At 40.9% G+C, this 15,556-nt stretch overlaps 1 protein-coding gene across 1 annotated transcript in view; it reads right to left on the bottom strand.

Moving 5' to 3' along the window:
- Positions 1-15,556, bottom strand: part of LOC121946594 (vacuolar protein sorting-associated protein 13D-like) — a 129,699-nt gene that overhangs the window by 40,943 nt on the left and 73,200 nt on the right. Inside the window, 13 exon segments of the mRNA XM_042491235.1 lie at positions 107-257; positions 838-885; positions 996-1,131; positions 2,176-2,328; positions 2,905-3,007; positions 9,332-9,457; positions 9,574-9,714; positions 10,311-10,400; positions 10,680-10,880; positions 10,995-11,069; positions 11,388-11,574; positions 14,279-14,434; positions 15,178-15,311. Of these exon segments, the coding sequence (XP_042347169.1) occupies positions 107-257; positions 838-885; positions 996-1,131; positions 2,176-2,328; positions 2,905-3,007; positions 9,332-9,457; positions 9,574-9,714; positions 10,311-10,400; positions 10,680-10,880; positions 10,995-11,069; positions 11,388-11,574; positions 14,279-14,434; positions 15,178-15,311 (1,701 nt within the window).

Below are 15,556 nucleotides of genomic sequence, written 5' to 3'. Positions count from 1 at the left end.
GTGACACAATACAACATAAATAAGATCAAATAATACGAAATAAAAAAAAAAAAAAAAGGATAAAAACTAATGGAATGGAACCAAATAAAATGGAGCAGTGTCTTACTGTCAGGAGCAGAGGGGCTGTCTAGTCTGACCTCCATTGGAACATCCAGCCGGTTCTTCACCATGAGGGCAGAGCGGACAGTGATGACCTTCCTGGCACTGCCCTCCATTGTGATGGAGAAGACCACTCTGACTGGAGGAAGGGCTGAGAACTGAGGGGGCGAGGAGATTCATACACCATATAATGTCATCGTTTCAGTTCACACTAAGGATCTGTGTTGTTCAACTACTGCTTCCATGAAATGCTGCTGACATCCAACCAGGCTTTTATTTGAATTATCATTAATATTCTTATTGTTAGAGACAGCAGATCAATTCTTAAGTCCCTGTGTTATGAGAATGTACATTTAAATGTTTTCTGATCTTCACCTGTCTGAAATTTATAGTAAATCTAAACTCAACACTTCTGTCGGTTGTCTTGATTTAATTCAGACTGTTACGGGTAACAGCTCTCATTTCCAACTTTGACACATTGGAATCTTTCAGAAACATAACTTTGAAAACTTATCCAAGCAGCTGAATCAAACACAATATTACATTTGAAAACTGTCTTTATATTGGAAATCTCTCTCTGTTATGCTCTTTCATTTTTTGCCTCAATCTTTATTAGAGCCAAATATTTTGTTTCCTTGTGTATTTTGAGCAATATAGCTGCTACTGTGGAAGTAAACTCTATTCCAATGGCTGACTTTGAATGCTCACTGCTTTAGAAACGAAGCTTGGCAGACTCACATAAACATGGGGGTGGATGATGTTGGTTCTGCTAATAGGACTGCCAACCTGTGACAGAGTCAAGGAGAGAGGCTTCACGTCAAATTTAAGGCCAGTCTGTTGAAATCATTAACATTCGCGACATGAAGTTTGGATTTTAGTTTTTGACTTGTGCTCACAGTATTGGAAGAGTTGTTTCTGTCTGGAGCTGCATAACGGAAGAAAACGCCCACTTTGTCCACAGACACCGGCTTGACTTGCTCCCATCCACACACCCGAACCAGCAGCTGGTGCAGCTTCAGCTCATGGGTGTGTCTGCAGAGGAGGAGGCAACAAGGGATCACTGACACAAAATCATAATCTATAAAATGCATTTGTGGGAACAATACAATAATTTCATTGATTATGATTGAAGGAAATACAGAGTAGATTTCAGCGTCACTACACAGATGTATGTTTTATAACCAAAGATGGATTTTAGCTATCATTTCTCTTGGCTTTGATTAAAAAAAGAAAAATGTTGGTATCTGCTTAGTTGTTAAATTAATGCTACTAGCAGCAGTTGTCATGTCCTACTTATACTATGACCTTTATTTCCAAAATTGACATAAACAAAACTTTTTAAGTTAAGTTAAAAATTTTTAAGTATAACAGAAAAGGGGAAAGGCAGGTAAATAAAAGCCAAATCTGACAGGATAGAGAGACTTTATCCCCTTAATTGAAAGATTCTTTATGCATACCGTTGACGGGTTAATTTTTATATGATGTCACCAAAAAATCTTATCTAATATGTTTGCAATACTTAACATGTACTTTTAAATTTTCTGTGCTTCTGTTACAAGTATCTGTGAGTGTGTGTGTGTGATGTGTGTATTTACATTAGTGTACTTAAGCGAACGCTGAAATCCTGGATCTATATGTGGAAGCCATAGTATGACCTTAGGTAGCCTGGTGCCACAAAGTAACTCTTACTAATACTTTAAATATGTTAGTTTTACGAGCTACCATGACTTCAAACTATGACATGAAAACTGGTGTGTAAGAATCTGTGCCTGCAATTTATCCATGCAGAACTGTTTCCAATGCTTTGTATTGAATATGCTTTTTAAATGTTTTAAATATGATCAATATTGTTGGCTGATCAATTTTTCTTTCTCATCTGATTGAACATCAGGAACGTCATCTCAGAAACATCTTGTAAGCTAATCTATTCATGACAACCATTCCAAATATCAGACAGCCGGTCAAGGAAACTGTTGCCAAGTTAATGTTATCAGGGCAGTGACACTGATGGTCAAACCAATCAACTGTTTCAATAACAATATCATTTTCAATAAAGAATCAGAATCAGAGCTGTACCTGTGGCGGAGCTTCTCGCGGGCTTCGAACTCAAAGGGAATCTCCTCCCCAGGCAGCACCTCCCTCCACTGGCTGACATTGTGAGTGTCATCAGTTCCTGGACCGTGCACATCTGAGATCGAGTCTGCACTGCTGCTGTGTGACAGTGCCACCCTGTGGGGAACATGTGAGCAGCTTTATCTGAGGACAAAGTGTATCTGAGATCAGTTTCTATCCTTAACCCTTGGAACTCTCTGCTGGAGAGATGCCTCTTACTTCTAAACGTCTGCACTTTCACATCTTCATACCACAATTAGTACTAATTAAAATAAAAACAAAAACCTATCTCAGAGCTTTGCCACAAGGTAAACTGTCAATGTTAATAAAATTACAATGGCATTGTTCAAACACTTTCTCCTCCAGAATTGTCTTACCAAATTTTCCGTTGTGAATTGTAGTATGTGGTATTGTCAGATATTTTTCTGTAATTACTGTTTTAAGAATATTTTAGGTCACCCCATAAAACTTTAAATGTGAAATGTGCTCCACATCACCACTGTGCAACACATCATTGTGTTGCACAATGACATAATTTTGCTGTTTTGCTCAATTCGAGGAAAAAAAAAAGGTCAGTGCACTTTCATTTTCGAACCTGGTGTACTTGCTTACAAGTCCAGTCATCCTTCAAACCTGCCAAACATGCTGTATCTCCAGTTTGTAGTGATTAGAGATGATTATGGCCACACCTACCTTGTGGGGGTCGTAGTTAGAGTAGCAAACCACATGGTACATCCTGTCTGGTTGCGCAGAGCATATGGCACAAATGGCTGCCTCCTCTTGGACAGCTTCACATCTGTTGGAAACAGAAAAGAACAACAGAACAGAGAGAAGGTGAGTGTGCATGACCTTTGACAGGATTCAGTGCTAACTCCAGTACTGTATGGTCAAATCCAACAGTCATTGTGCTTGATTTCTTCTTAGGCTGTGAGCACTACAAGCAGACAAGGCAGAGGTGCCTTGGAATTCTTTACTTTCAAGGGACATGCCACTAATTTTACATAAATGGATCAACTTAGTAGACAAAAGGACAACTAGTCAGCTTGCGAAAACAGCTGTTTAGTATCTCCTCAGACAATAATTGAGCTCGGGCTGGGAGATCACAAAGAGACCATTGAACAAAAAGCTTACATGATGTACTGAGGATGTGAAAAGACACTTTTAGGCACAATATACAATGTTTATGGATCTAGACCCATATTTAGGGCTAAAGATCAAAATGTCTTTGCTCTTGTTGCTTTTAATTATTTCTGTTGTTTTTTCTTAAATGTGTCCCCAACGTTACAGAAATTACTGCAGTACTCCATTAAAAAAGGCAACTTTTTTTTAGAAATGAAAAATCATATTTTTTGTTAACTTGCATTTACAACAGTGTAGAAGTTATAATTGGCTTGGCTCTGTCAATTGATCATTTTTGATGTGCTACAATGTATATACAGATCAATGTGTGGAATTGACTACAAACTAAAAGTACAGAAACACAAATGTCAATTTATAGATCACATATGATTTTCCAAGAAGGCACTAAAAGTTATCTTACCATCACACTGAATTATTAATGAATATTGCCATTTTACAGTGCTATAAAAACTCTTGTCCTTTCACACCACAGTAAATCATATTAAACAAAAGTAAGAAAATAGATATAAATGTAAGCAGACTACCTTGTATTTAAAAAAATACATCAATCTACCTTAGAATAAAGAAAGATTGGCAACCTCTGTGTCCAGCAGGTCTTTATTTTTCATTTTACAGGTTAACCCTTTAGTTTAATTTTTTTCCAATGTATTTATAAACCTAACATAGTATAAAAACTACTGGACACAAAAGAAACTGCCCAAAATGTGCAATCAGATGAAATGTCTAAATCAAATGCACCAAAGCACACTACCCCACCACACCACCACATGTACACTACTTATGTGCCATAATATGAAGTTAATTTTCACAATGAAATCATAGCTGTAGCTCATGCAGTGGAAACCAAATGGTGAACAAGTCATGCTGTTCAGGCAACATTGAAAACAAAGAGAAACGTCAATCAGTCTAAAAGAGGAGGACAGACGGGACAGGGTGTAGTCTAGAGACTTATGTCAGTGAAGTCTAATCAGACTGATTTTTAATACTGTTGCTATCACTTCTGAAATCAGCTGTACCACTGAATATACAGTCAGTCACCACTGCAGATCGAATGTCCAGCCGCATGTCCCCTCTGTGGGGATGCAGGCTGAGAGGGAGACCTGCTGCAGCTGGGTCTGAAATTTGAAACTGCTGTGTTGTAATAAACCACAACCAGTGGGACACTATGGTCCAGTTTACTAAACATTTTGTGAGAGAGATGTGCTGCAACTACTTGACTATAAAGTTCCATAACTGATAAACACAACTAATGACTCGAATGTGTAAGTTATTACATAATTACACATCAGTGAGAAAAATTAATCTATTTATTTGATTTTTTTTACACATCAATGTGGTTGAATATATAGTTCCTTTGATCACTTAATTAAAAGGCTCTGTGAAGTTTTCGTGTTAACAGACAGAAGTTACCTTTATGTTCAATGTTGTTTTTTGAGTCCGGTATTGTTAACATTTATATGTATTAGCTTGTGATCTTCACATGCACATTGCTGCCACCTGTTGATTAGTTGAACCTGATCACAATATGACACTATTGGTAGGACACCATACAGCATCACGTGCATGCACATATCCTTGTGCATGAGACAAACAGCTCCTCAGCACTACTAGAGGTCCTGAAATCCACAGTGAAATGTAAAAATATGTGAATAATAATAATAATATAATAATAATAATAATAATAATAATAATAATAATAATAATTTAATAATAATACTTTATTTATATTGGAATTTAACATGCAGACATGTTTACACTAAAAACTGTTTTACTTTCACGTTATTATTTCTCAGCCAAGAAAAGTATTGAGCCTCAGCTCCCCCCAACAAAGAAATGACATAAGATGCCTTCAACTCCCCACAGATCAGAAGAAGAAAAAGAAGAAGAAGAAGAAGAAGAAGAAAGAGAAGGAGGAGGAGAGAGAAGAAGAAAAGAAGAAGAAGAAGAAGAAGAAGAAGAAGAAGGAGAAGGAGAAGGAGAAGAAGAAGAAGAAGAAGAAGAAGAAGAAGGAGAAGGAGAAGGAGAAGAAGAAGAAGAAGAAGAAGAAGAAGAAGGAGAAGGAGAAGGAGAAGAAGAAGAAGAAGAAGAAGAAGAAGATTGCACACAAACTGCCTGAGCCATTTCCTGCACAACAGGTGTCCTCTGTAAAAATGGAGCATAATCTGAGACTGACATGATAAGGTGGAGATAAAAAATAAGGTTTTATATTAATTGAAGGCACATATATAAACACATTTATAATTTACTAATTTTCATATTAAATTTTTTCATTTGTAGCATGCATTTATTTCTATGTGATTTTGGTTTTCCCCTTTGTTGTGAAACACTCATATTGCTATAAACTACATAAAATTTAATGATAATCACTGATTCAAAAGAAAACGTCTTTATCTCTATTTAGAGTTTATGGTTTTGGCACTGGCAGATTACCAGGAGCCACAATCAAAGATATATCCAATATTCCTACACATTGTGGTTGTTTTAACTTGTTCACTCAGAGGCAAATATATAATGATTGTTTCTCTACTAAAGAATAGTTCTGCAGCAATTATGTATGTATATGTATAGCATATATGTATAAACACACACACACACACACATATATAGACATATACAAGCTGTGTCAGCACCAGTGGGAAACAAATCATGATGGCTGAATGACAGCTTTGATCTGAATGTGCAGCTGAAGGGACGAACTGGGAGTCTAAACTCTGAAATGTACCTCTGGAATGAATCTGCTGCTCGAGGCAGGTCAAACTGGCTGTGCTCCTAGTTCTAAGTTGAGCAAGAGGAGCACCTGACAGCAGAGAGAGAGAGTTACTACACAACAGAGACACATGCAGAGGGAACACACAAGAGGGTTACAGGTTCGTCCTCCTCGTTCCTTACTCCATGTAGGCAATCAGCACTCTGCAAATCAATACCATTATGAAAAGTGCAGTTCATTCTCCACTTTAACTTATCTCCCTTCTGTTTCCACATGTTCAGCACAGCAACAACATGTCACAACAAGTCCATCAGTTCCTATTCAACTGACGGACCAGGAGAACTTGGCTGACAAGTGACAGGTTTTGTGGTTAGTTTGACTAATTGATTCTACTTACATGATAAAAGGCTGAAACAATGCAGCCAAAACCTCTGCTGCCTTCAGCTCTTTAGAATAGAGCAACCCATCAACCATGTTTCTCACAGGACCAACACATACATCCACAGTCACCACAAACAGTCCTACTGATGCTAAACCACAATTTTTAATAAGAACTGCTTATTCTGTTTTCTTTTTATCAGCAAATTGCCTGAAAAGCTGACAATGTGTTAATCCGCCTTTTTTTCCTCAGCAGCTCATCAGCTCAGAGACAATACATTTTACTCCAACAGGAGGAATGAGTGCATTTGATAGGAATTATTTTCAGCAGTGGATTTATCCACATTTGGTGCTCTAGTGAGTAGTTTGAGCGGCTGGACAGTGTATATGACTTTGAGTCAGAACAAATTACAGTCTGTGTGTTTATGGTAATGAGGGAACATGTCACCCAGTGCAACAGTGTGGCTCACTGCTGGGTTTTAATAGTTCAATGAACGAGGAAGAAGATATATCAGGCTTTGATACACACAGGACTTGTTAGTAGATACATTTACCAACCGTTCTTACACAAAGTGATGAAATAGTGTTCAGATTAAGTTAATAATACACCTTGCACCTTCTCTCTCCCTTCCTCTGTAACTCACTGTCTCTCTCTCAAACACGCACGCACACACACACACACACACACGCATGCACGCACGCACACACACCTTGGCAAGTGTGTGTGTGTGTGGTGCTTGTCTCTATTCTCAGTCTTCAGTCCTGACAGTTGTGCTACTGTGATGCATCTTTTTGTTCACATCACAAATAAATATGATAGCTTGTTTGACGTTCACTTCCTGCAGAAGGACCTCCACTTCAGAACTAATTAAGTCTGTTTTTCAGTGTTTTGAGTCCATTGCTTCACCCTATTCAGCCTTTTTTTGACATTTTTGACGTCATTCTCTCAAAGTCTGTGTGTGCACACAAACTCTCATGCCTTTTTTGGGGATTTTCAGGGAATTTACCCTTGCAAATTAGGACCAACCTGTATGTGTTCGTAACTTACAATGATAGTGGACTTCTTTATTATGAGAATACAGGTGTGAACACATTCTTTCATAAATTTGATGCAGACTTTTCGTAGGACCTAGCTTGAGAAAAAAATTAAGAAAAAATGTAGAAAGGTACTGGTGAATGACGCCTGCTGTTGGCTTGGCTTTGTCCATTAGATTAGATCCATTAGGGTATCACCATCCCTGTAATTTTATTTTAGTGTCCTTTCAGCTGCTAGATACAGCTGCTACACAAATAACTGACCAAAGATCACATCATGCTTTCTCTCATGTGTATTTAACTGTGCAATTTTTGCAAGAGTGGAAAAGTCATGCACATTGTGTTGCTATGTTGACATGATAGCTCTGACTAGGAAACAACAACAAAGTCAATATCTTAATAAGATGATATCAGTAGAGTAAAGATAAAGCCTAAGAGGTCATCTAACTTTAAAACAGTAATATGGCTATCTTCTTATCTTTTCTTTAGTTTGATTTTTTATTATCCAGGATGCCACCTCTGAACATCCAATAAATCAACTCAAAACATATTTTTGACCCAGACCCAGAAGTTCTTTACTCTCCAGTGGGGCTGGGCGATTAAACAATAACAATATCAATCACGAAATAACTTTTCCTCGATTGAAATATGAGAGGCAGTTGACAGAATGTTGACAGAACGCATTGCAGCCATGTTTTGACAGACAACACCAACAGCCAATGGTAATAAGAATAGCACCGCAGCAAACCAAACGACTTTGACTCTAGAGCAATCTACAGCTGAGTGTTTGACAACCGAGTCATATGTGCTTCCACAGTGTTTCATTGTCATGGATCAAACAGGTGATGGTACGACAGCAGCGCAGTGAGACAGACAAACAGAGCGGTGCTTCTCCTCATAGCAAGTGACTTCTTTAGACATCTACAGACTACTTGTTAGTTTCAGGTTTAATCAGACTTTGGATTAATTATTTGGAAACACCAGGAAACAGTGCTCTGTGTCTCATCCAGCCGCTTGTGCTGAGCTCTCATTATTATTACCAGGGGCAGATGTAATGTTTTGGGGGCCCAGGGCCACAAGCACATCACCTTATTTTCACCCTTTCTCTAACTGGGAATATTGGCGGGCTTCTGGCAGCTATAGGAGAAGTAGTGTTACGTAACAAGTAGGCCTACTCAAAAAAATGTTTTCCTGGGTAAAATGATTAATAGCACAGACATTTCACAGAAGATTCACAGAAGTTGAAGTCAGACTCCGGCAGTCAGGAGAGGCTGGCCTATTATCAGCACACTGTGCTTAAATTTAGCTGAAGTTTGTTTAAAATGGAGCTTTTCATTTTTATATAATGCTGGAAAGTTTAATAAATAATAATGAATCATATGTTTATTACACTCCAACAAACCATGGTCAAATTAAACTGTCAGTGAACTATGAGGGCAAAAAAAAAAAACACAAAAAAAAGCAAAAAGCAAAATGATCATTCATTAATTGTAGTCGAGTAAAATGTTCAGTTATTGTGATACTGATTCTAGGTATGAGGTCCGGACCTTTGTTGGGAGGAAATTTTAGTAACTGCTCCGCCAGTTGGTGATGCCTATTCTACAGTATATTTGTCATGTTCAATGTCTGACAGAAAATAAATATTTAAACCAAAATTAACCTTATGATATCTTCATATCTCACCTAGGTGTAAAGGGGAACCTTTAAGCTTGACGTGGCTTGTTGGATGTACAGTATATCGTGATATATATTGATATCGACATATATGAAAAAAACTATCGTGATAAGACTTTTTTCCATATCGCCCAGACCTACTCTCCAGTGACTCTCCATGTTTCAATGTGTGCAGCTGGAACTCACTCTGTCCCAAGCTGGGAGGGTCGACTGAGGAGCCCATCCAGGACAGGGGGGGTGAAGACTGGGGGGCCTGTTCCTCTGCGTTACAGTAGTCAGCTATCCAGGAGCTTTTTGTGGTGTTGTATTGCTCTGCAGGGAACAGATTTGTGGTACTGAATGATTTGATACAACGCTGCGTAAAACTCAAACAGTATTCAAACAGCTGAGCAGAGTGCCCACAGAAGCATGTTCCCGCCTTCACTCACCCAGCAGGACAGAAGTGATGTTGACGTCCAGTCTCTGCTTGGCTCGAATCCCCATCTTGAAACGTGATGGGTGGAGACGGCCAGCAGCCTGCTGCTGCCACAAGAGGAAGCAGGGCCAGGGCTCAATGAAGGGCTCCCAGCCTGGCGCGCGCGCGCGCACACGCACACGCACACACACACACACACACACACACACACACACACACACGTTACTTTCCCAAAATATTCAGTGATCAATCATCACTGGACCTAATGACCCTGCAGCTTTTTTCTTTTTTTTTACTTTTATTGTCTTTAATGGACAAGACAGTTTAAGCGTGAAAGGAGGAGAGAGAGGGGAGGCGACATGCAGCAAAGGGTCGAGGCTGGGATTGAACCAGCAGCCGCTGCGGCGAGTATACAACCTCTTTATGGGGTGCCGCTCTATCCACTGAGCCACCAGGCGCCCCTACCCTGCAGGTTCAAACTGAGGTATGTTTAATTATTTCCATCTCTGCTGATCCACTGCAGTTTGCTTGCAGGTCAAATCAATCGGTTGATATTATCTTACTTGCTCTGCACTCTGCTGTACAACATGTTCAAGATTCAATATTTAAGAAGTTTTGTTGCCATTAGAATGAGAATAAGCAAAGATTAACTCTGTTCATGGTTAGGAGGATGTTTTCCAAAAGATTGATGGTGTCCAATATATCACTGAAACACGAGTGAAATGTTCTCATGCTGTGTGTAAATGTTACCTGACAGCTCTCTGTTGTAGTAGTCTCCAGACAGAGTGAAGCTGGCATTTCCCTCTTTAATGGAACCAATGCGCTGCAGCACACAAAGCCCTACAAGAACAAGTCTGCAGATCACAATCAGGCTGAGATACAATATGTCATCTTAGCTAGTTTCTAATACTTACATTTGCAGTCCACTGATTTAAAAGTTTTACATACAAGATATAGTTTGTTTGTTTTTAACATAGTTTTACAGTGTGCCTTCATTTAAGATAAAATGTGGCACCTGAGTTGTTAAATATTTCCACATAATTACAATCATTCTTTCCCAGTCTCCAGCATAATGTTTGAGGATAGAGTTGGATCTTGGATTATCTAAATGAGACTTACTCGAGAAGGTGACCTCAGCCAGTGGTATGTCACAGTCCAGACAGTCATCTATGAAACAGATGCAGACACTCTCAGCTTTCACCTCCACCCCAGACAGAGGAGCCGAGTGACTGCTGGAGCCAGAGTCAGCCCTGGCTCTGGCATGGCCAGCCATGTTCTCACCATTTTCCAGCAGCCATGTGGCAGCCTGGTCCAGCTGACCTGGGAGACACATTGCTATGTTTCATGGGTTTTCTTTAAATGATTGTAAAAAACATTGTAAGTTCTACTGTCTGATTACCAAGCACAGAGAACAGTATTTGAGGCGTCGCACACCTTTACAGTGGATCAGGGCTCTTTTGCAGTCCTCTTTCCTGAAGCCAAGGTCTTGTAAACGGGTCAGCTGACCCTCTGTGGAGACAAAACCACACATTCATAAACAGCTTTTCTGAGAACTGTAATAGTCTTTGGAATAACACATTGCCATCACTGTTACTAAACAGTAGCCTTGCAACGTTTGCATTTTGGACACTGATAGTAATTGTTTAAGAAAACCTAGATTTCTAACCTTGGCCTCTATAGGTTTGTCCCATCAGCATTTCATTGTACGTGTACAGTGACAATAAAGATATCTATCTATCTTTACACTTGTTTGGAATGGAGAGCTTCTGAGGAAGCATTAAGATGGAGGAAGACTAATAACTACGCCACAGGCTGCTTTTCACTTACCTATGAGGGCCTCAGTCTTCTGCCTGAAGCTGTCTTTGGTTGTAGGTGCGGCTTCAGTGCTAGCTGCAGAGGTGGCCTCAGAGTCAGAAGTCTGCGGAGAGCTGGCTGTAGGGATGGACTTGGCTATGGCCAAGAAGAGCTGAATGTCGTTGTAGGACAGACGAATGTCCAGAGCAGGAAACTGAATCTGCCAGAGAATCACACGCAAATTTAAAGGGGCAATTCACCAGATTTGTATATTACAGTCACTTTAATACTAACCGTGAGTACTAGTCATCCATTGAAAACAGTTGTATAACATTCTAAGCCTCATTCCCACTGCACAAAAAACCCACTAACATCTGGCTTTTTAATTCTGCGTTCACACCCAGGTCAAATGATTGTAGTGGTCGCAGGTTTTTATCGCCGCCGGCTCTAAACAGCATTGACAGGAACGCAACACTCAAGTCATTGTCTGTAACCACTTGTCCATGTAAGGGTCACAGGGTACACCCTGAACAGGTCACCAGACTATCGCAGGGCTGTTCATGCTCGCATTCACACCTACGGGCAACTTAGAGTCCCCAAAATAACCTGACATGGATGTATTTGGCGTCTGGGAGGAAGCCAGAGAAGCCAGACAGAACCCCCGCTCACATGCAGAACATGCAAACTCCGCACAGAGGGGCCTTTCTGTCCAAGTTCTGAACCTTTCCCCAACCCGAGTTCAAACTGGGGACCCTCTTACTATGATGCGTCAGTGCTAACTACTACACCACCAAGCCACGCAACACCCAGGTGAACACGCTAATTTCAGCTCCTTAACTGGCGAGATACAATGTTACTAACCATTTAGCGGGGTAACCTGTGTTTAAAAAACCTGCGTTATTGTGGTGGGATTGAGATGTCAGTCAGGAATTCGTATACTGACACAGCAGTGCAGATTGGAGGAGTCCCAGGCATTCCAGGGTGCATCAAGCATACAGGTGTGGTCACGCAGCTGATCCGAGAGGCAAGGGAGAACAAAGAAGACCTGGCAGTCGTTTAGTTAGACCTTGCCAACACCTACAGATCCATTCCACACATGCTCATAATAACAGTGCTGGCGGGACACTATGTTCCAGAGAACATCAAAGACCTGATACTGGACTACTACAACAGCCTCAGTCTGAGGTTCACCTCCACGGAAAGTGCATCTGCATGGCAATGCCTACAGAAAGGCATCATCACTGGTTTGCACCTTATCAGTGATCCTTTCACCTTGGCAATAAACATGCATGTCAAGTCAGCAGAAGTGGAGTGTAGAGGTCCCCTGTCTAGATCTGGCATCTGCCAACCTCCAATCACAGCCTTTATGGATGACCTGACGGTTATTCACAACAACATCAGTGCCAGGATGCCAGTGGCTCCTCGAAGGGCTGGAGAGGCTCATCTCATGGGCAAGAAAGACCTTCATGCCAGCCAAGTCCAGGACCTTGGTCTTGAAGAAGCGCAGAGTGTCAGACAAGCACTGCTTCTCTTTAGGAGGAGTACAAATCCCATCAGTGTCTGAAACTCCAATGAAGAGCCTTGGAGAGATCTTTACCTGCACACTCAGAGACATTGCTGCAGTCTAGTCAACTTCTGTTGAGCTAAAAGCCTACCCATCAGTGGTAGACAAGTCAGGTCTCCCAGGAAAGTTCAAGGCATGGATTTACCAGCATGGCATCCTGCCAAGGAGTCTCTGGCCACTGCTCATATTAAAAGTTCCAGTGACCATCTTGAAGGACTTTGAATACAACATCAGCCAGTTCCTACTTAAGGGGCTTAGCCTACCAAAGACCCATAAGCAGCATTGCACTGATACAACGCTGTGTTGATCTAGCCAACACCCCTGCATCCCAGGCGCTCAAGGCAGTTGCAGACACCGTGTACAGTGGTATTCAGCTGAGCAAACACACTAGGCACAACGACACCTTTGTCAGAGCGGGAGACAGACGGCATCCAGAGCCCAAGGCTTCAACCAGGCTACTAGTCTCAGCTCGTGACTGGCAGCTCAAGGTCGACTTAGGACAGCAGCTGAACACATTGTGAGGACGTCCCTTAGGCAAGATTTGGTCTTAACATCTGATATTTCCAAGCATGTGGTTATAATGGAGCCTACTGAAAAGAATGTATGAAGGAGGCTCACAAATGCAAGAGGGCCAAATATTTTGAGCTCACAGAAGAGTTGGGGGGCAGGGACTGATCTCTCCTGACTGGGTTGCCCAGGTGACGTTGTCTAATGATCAAAAGTCCCGAAACACCCTATGACCCTGGATTCAACACTGAAGATGAATCCAAGCTGCACCACATGGTGTTTGAGAAACAAACAGTGAAAGGATTCTTCTGTTCTGAAGAAATGAAGAAGTCTTTCGGATGAGAGGTGAAATGTCTTCAAGAAAACCAAGCATGCCCAGTTCCCTTTGATATAGCATTTAGAATGATCATGACTTGGATGACTAAGACGCTTCACCAACAGCTTGTATGATGTCTTCTCAAGGGTCTTGCTTTGTTAAGTCTAAGAGAATTAGTTCCATGGCTGACTCAGTTAGTCATGGAGGCTACATATTTATAAGGAGAAAACCTGTGTTATGACATGGAGGCGTGGGGTGTGAGACATGTAGTCATTTACCAGGTTTGGAGAGTCCCATGAAAGAGACTAGGGAGTTGCATTATGGGAAATGTAACGACTACACACAGCCTCTTGCCTGTTTCCAGTCAGCTCTGTGCGTTATCATGGATATGTTGTGCACACACCAAATTGCCAACAGTTTAGAGCCCATCCCAACTGACTTTGGAAGAACCTTTTTGCGGAGACGCAACACAGCACCACTGTGTCATCCCTTGTTACATATTGCATATCTTATTTTGCCTGAGTGCTCAGCCCTGACCTCCAGTAGCGGCGGGATGTCCTCCACAGTGAAGGCGTCCAGCAGACCTGAGCTGCTCTGGTATGTGGGGCTCCCACACAGCTCCACCTGGATATTGACTGGGTCAATGATGGACAGTGCCGTCTCCTGCTCACTGCCCAGGCGACATGAGAACACCTGGGGGTGATAAGATAACTCAGAATTAAAGCTCATAAAATGATGATGTGTTGGTAGTTACTAGTACTCCTGCACTAATGCAGTTTGTAACAATAATCCATACTGAAACCACAGGTCTGATGCACTGAGCTTAACTGTACACTTTTGGCAATGGAGGGCAAGAGGAAGAGATGGAGTTGTAGGGTTACAGTACTGATAGAGGTTTTAGCAGTAGTGGAAATAGTATTTGCAATAGCAGCAGTAACACAATTATTACTTAAACCAGTTTCCAGAAATAATCATATTTGCACTGGCAAGTACAGGCGCAAGTATTATAGTCCAGTGATAAAGCAGTATTTCAGTTCATTCCTCATATATTTTACTAAGTTGCATCTGGATCCATATCGGTTTTCTTGTGCCATAATCATATGCCTTTAACAAGCATTTAAACCTGTGAAACCTGTTAAAATTTGTTTAATTTCTTTCAAAAACACTGGATAAACATTTTGAGTAAGTTAGCAAAAAAGTCCCACAGACTGCATTTTTTTTACTAATTTATTGTAAATTTTCGGGCCATTTCTTGTTTATTTTGGGAAGAAATCACGCCAACTTACTCAGGTTTCAAAGGCTTAATAATGCCGTGTCTTTGAGATTGTGATACTTAGATTAAAATAATCCTGATCAGTGGTAGCGGCTGTAAAACTACTGATATCAGTGCGTCATGTCTGACCATGACATCATACTATCAAAATGGGAGATGTCACCTCTATTCCTGCAAGGCTGCCAGAGAAGGGTCTGTCCAGTAGACGGGGTTTGTAGGTGAGGACAGTGGTGCCCTTCAGAATGATGGCGTTGGTATCCAGACAGGATGAGTCTTCCACAACCACAAACTCAGTGCCTGAAGATGCACACACACCAGGTCACATCCAGTTAAAAACAACACTGTGGGCAGGTTCCTAAACAATTTCAAAATCCAGGAGATCATTTATGCCAACATTTGATTTGGTCAAGGCGCAGCTTAATGCATCTTCATCATTTATTAATAAAATGAAATATGCTGCAACCAAATAACCCTCATAAAGCCTAAGAGCTAACTGGCTATTGAGGTGGTTTCTTCAGTTTTCAGCGGCAGATACTAGCTGT

Source organism: Plectropomus leopardus, chromosome 8 (genome assembly GCF_008729295.1).
Source record: "Plectropomus leopardus isolate mb chromosome 8, YSFRI_Pleo_2.0, whole genome shotgun sequence".
Lineage (NCBI taxonomy): Eukaryota > Metazoa > Chordata > Actinopteri > Perciformes > Serranidae > Plectropomus > Plectropomus leopardus.
This window is presented reverse-complemented; position numbering and strand designations above follow the sequence as displayed.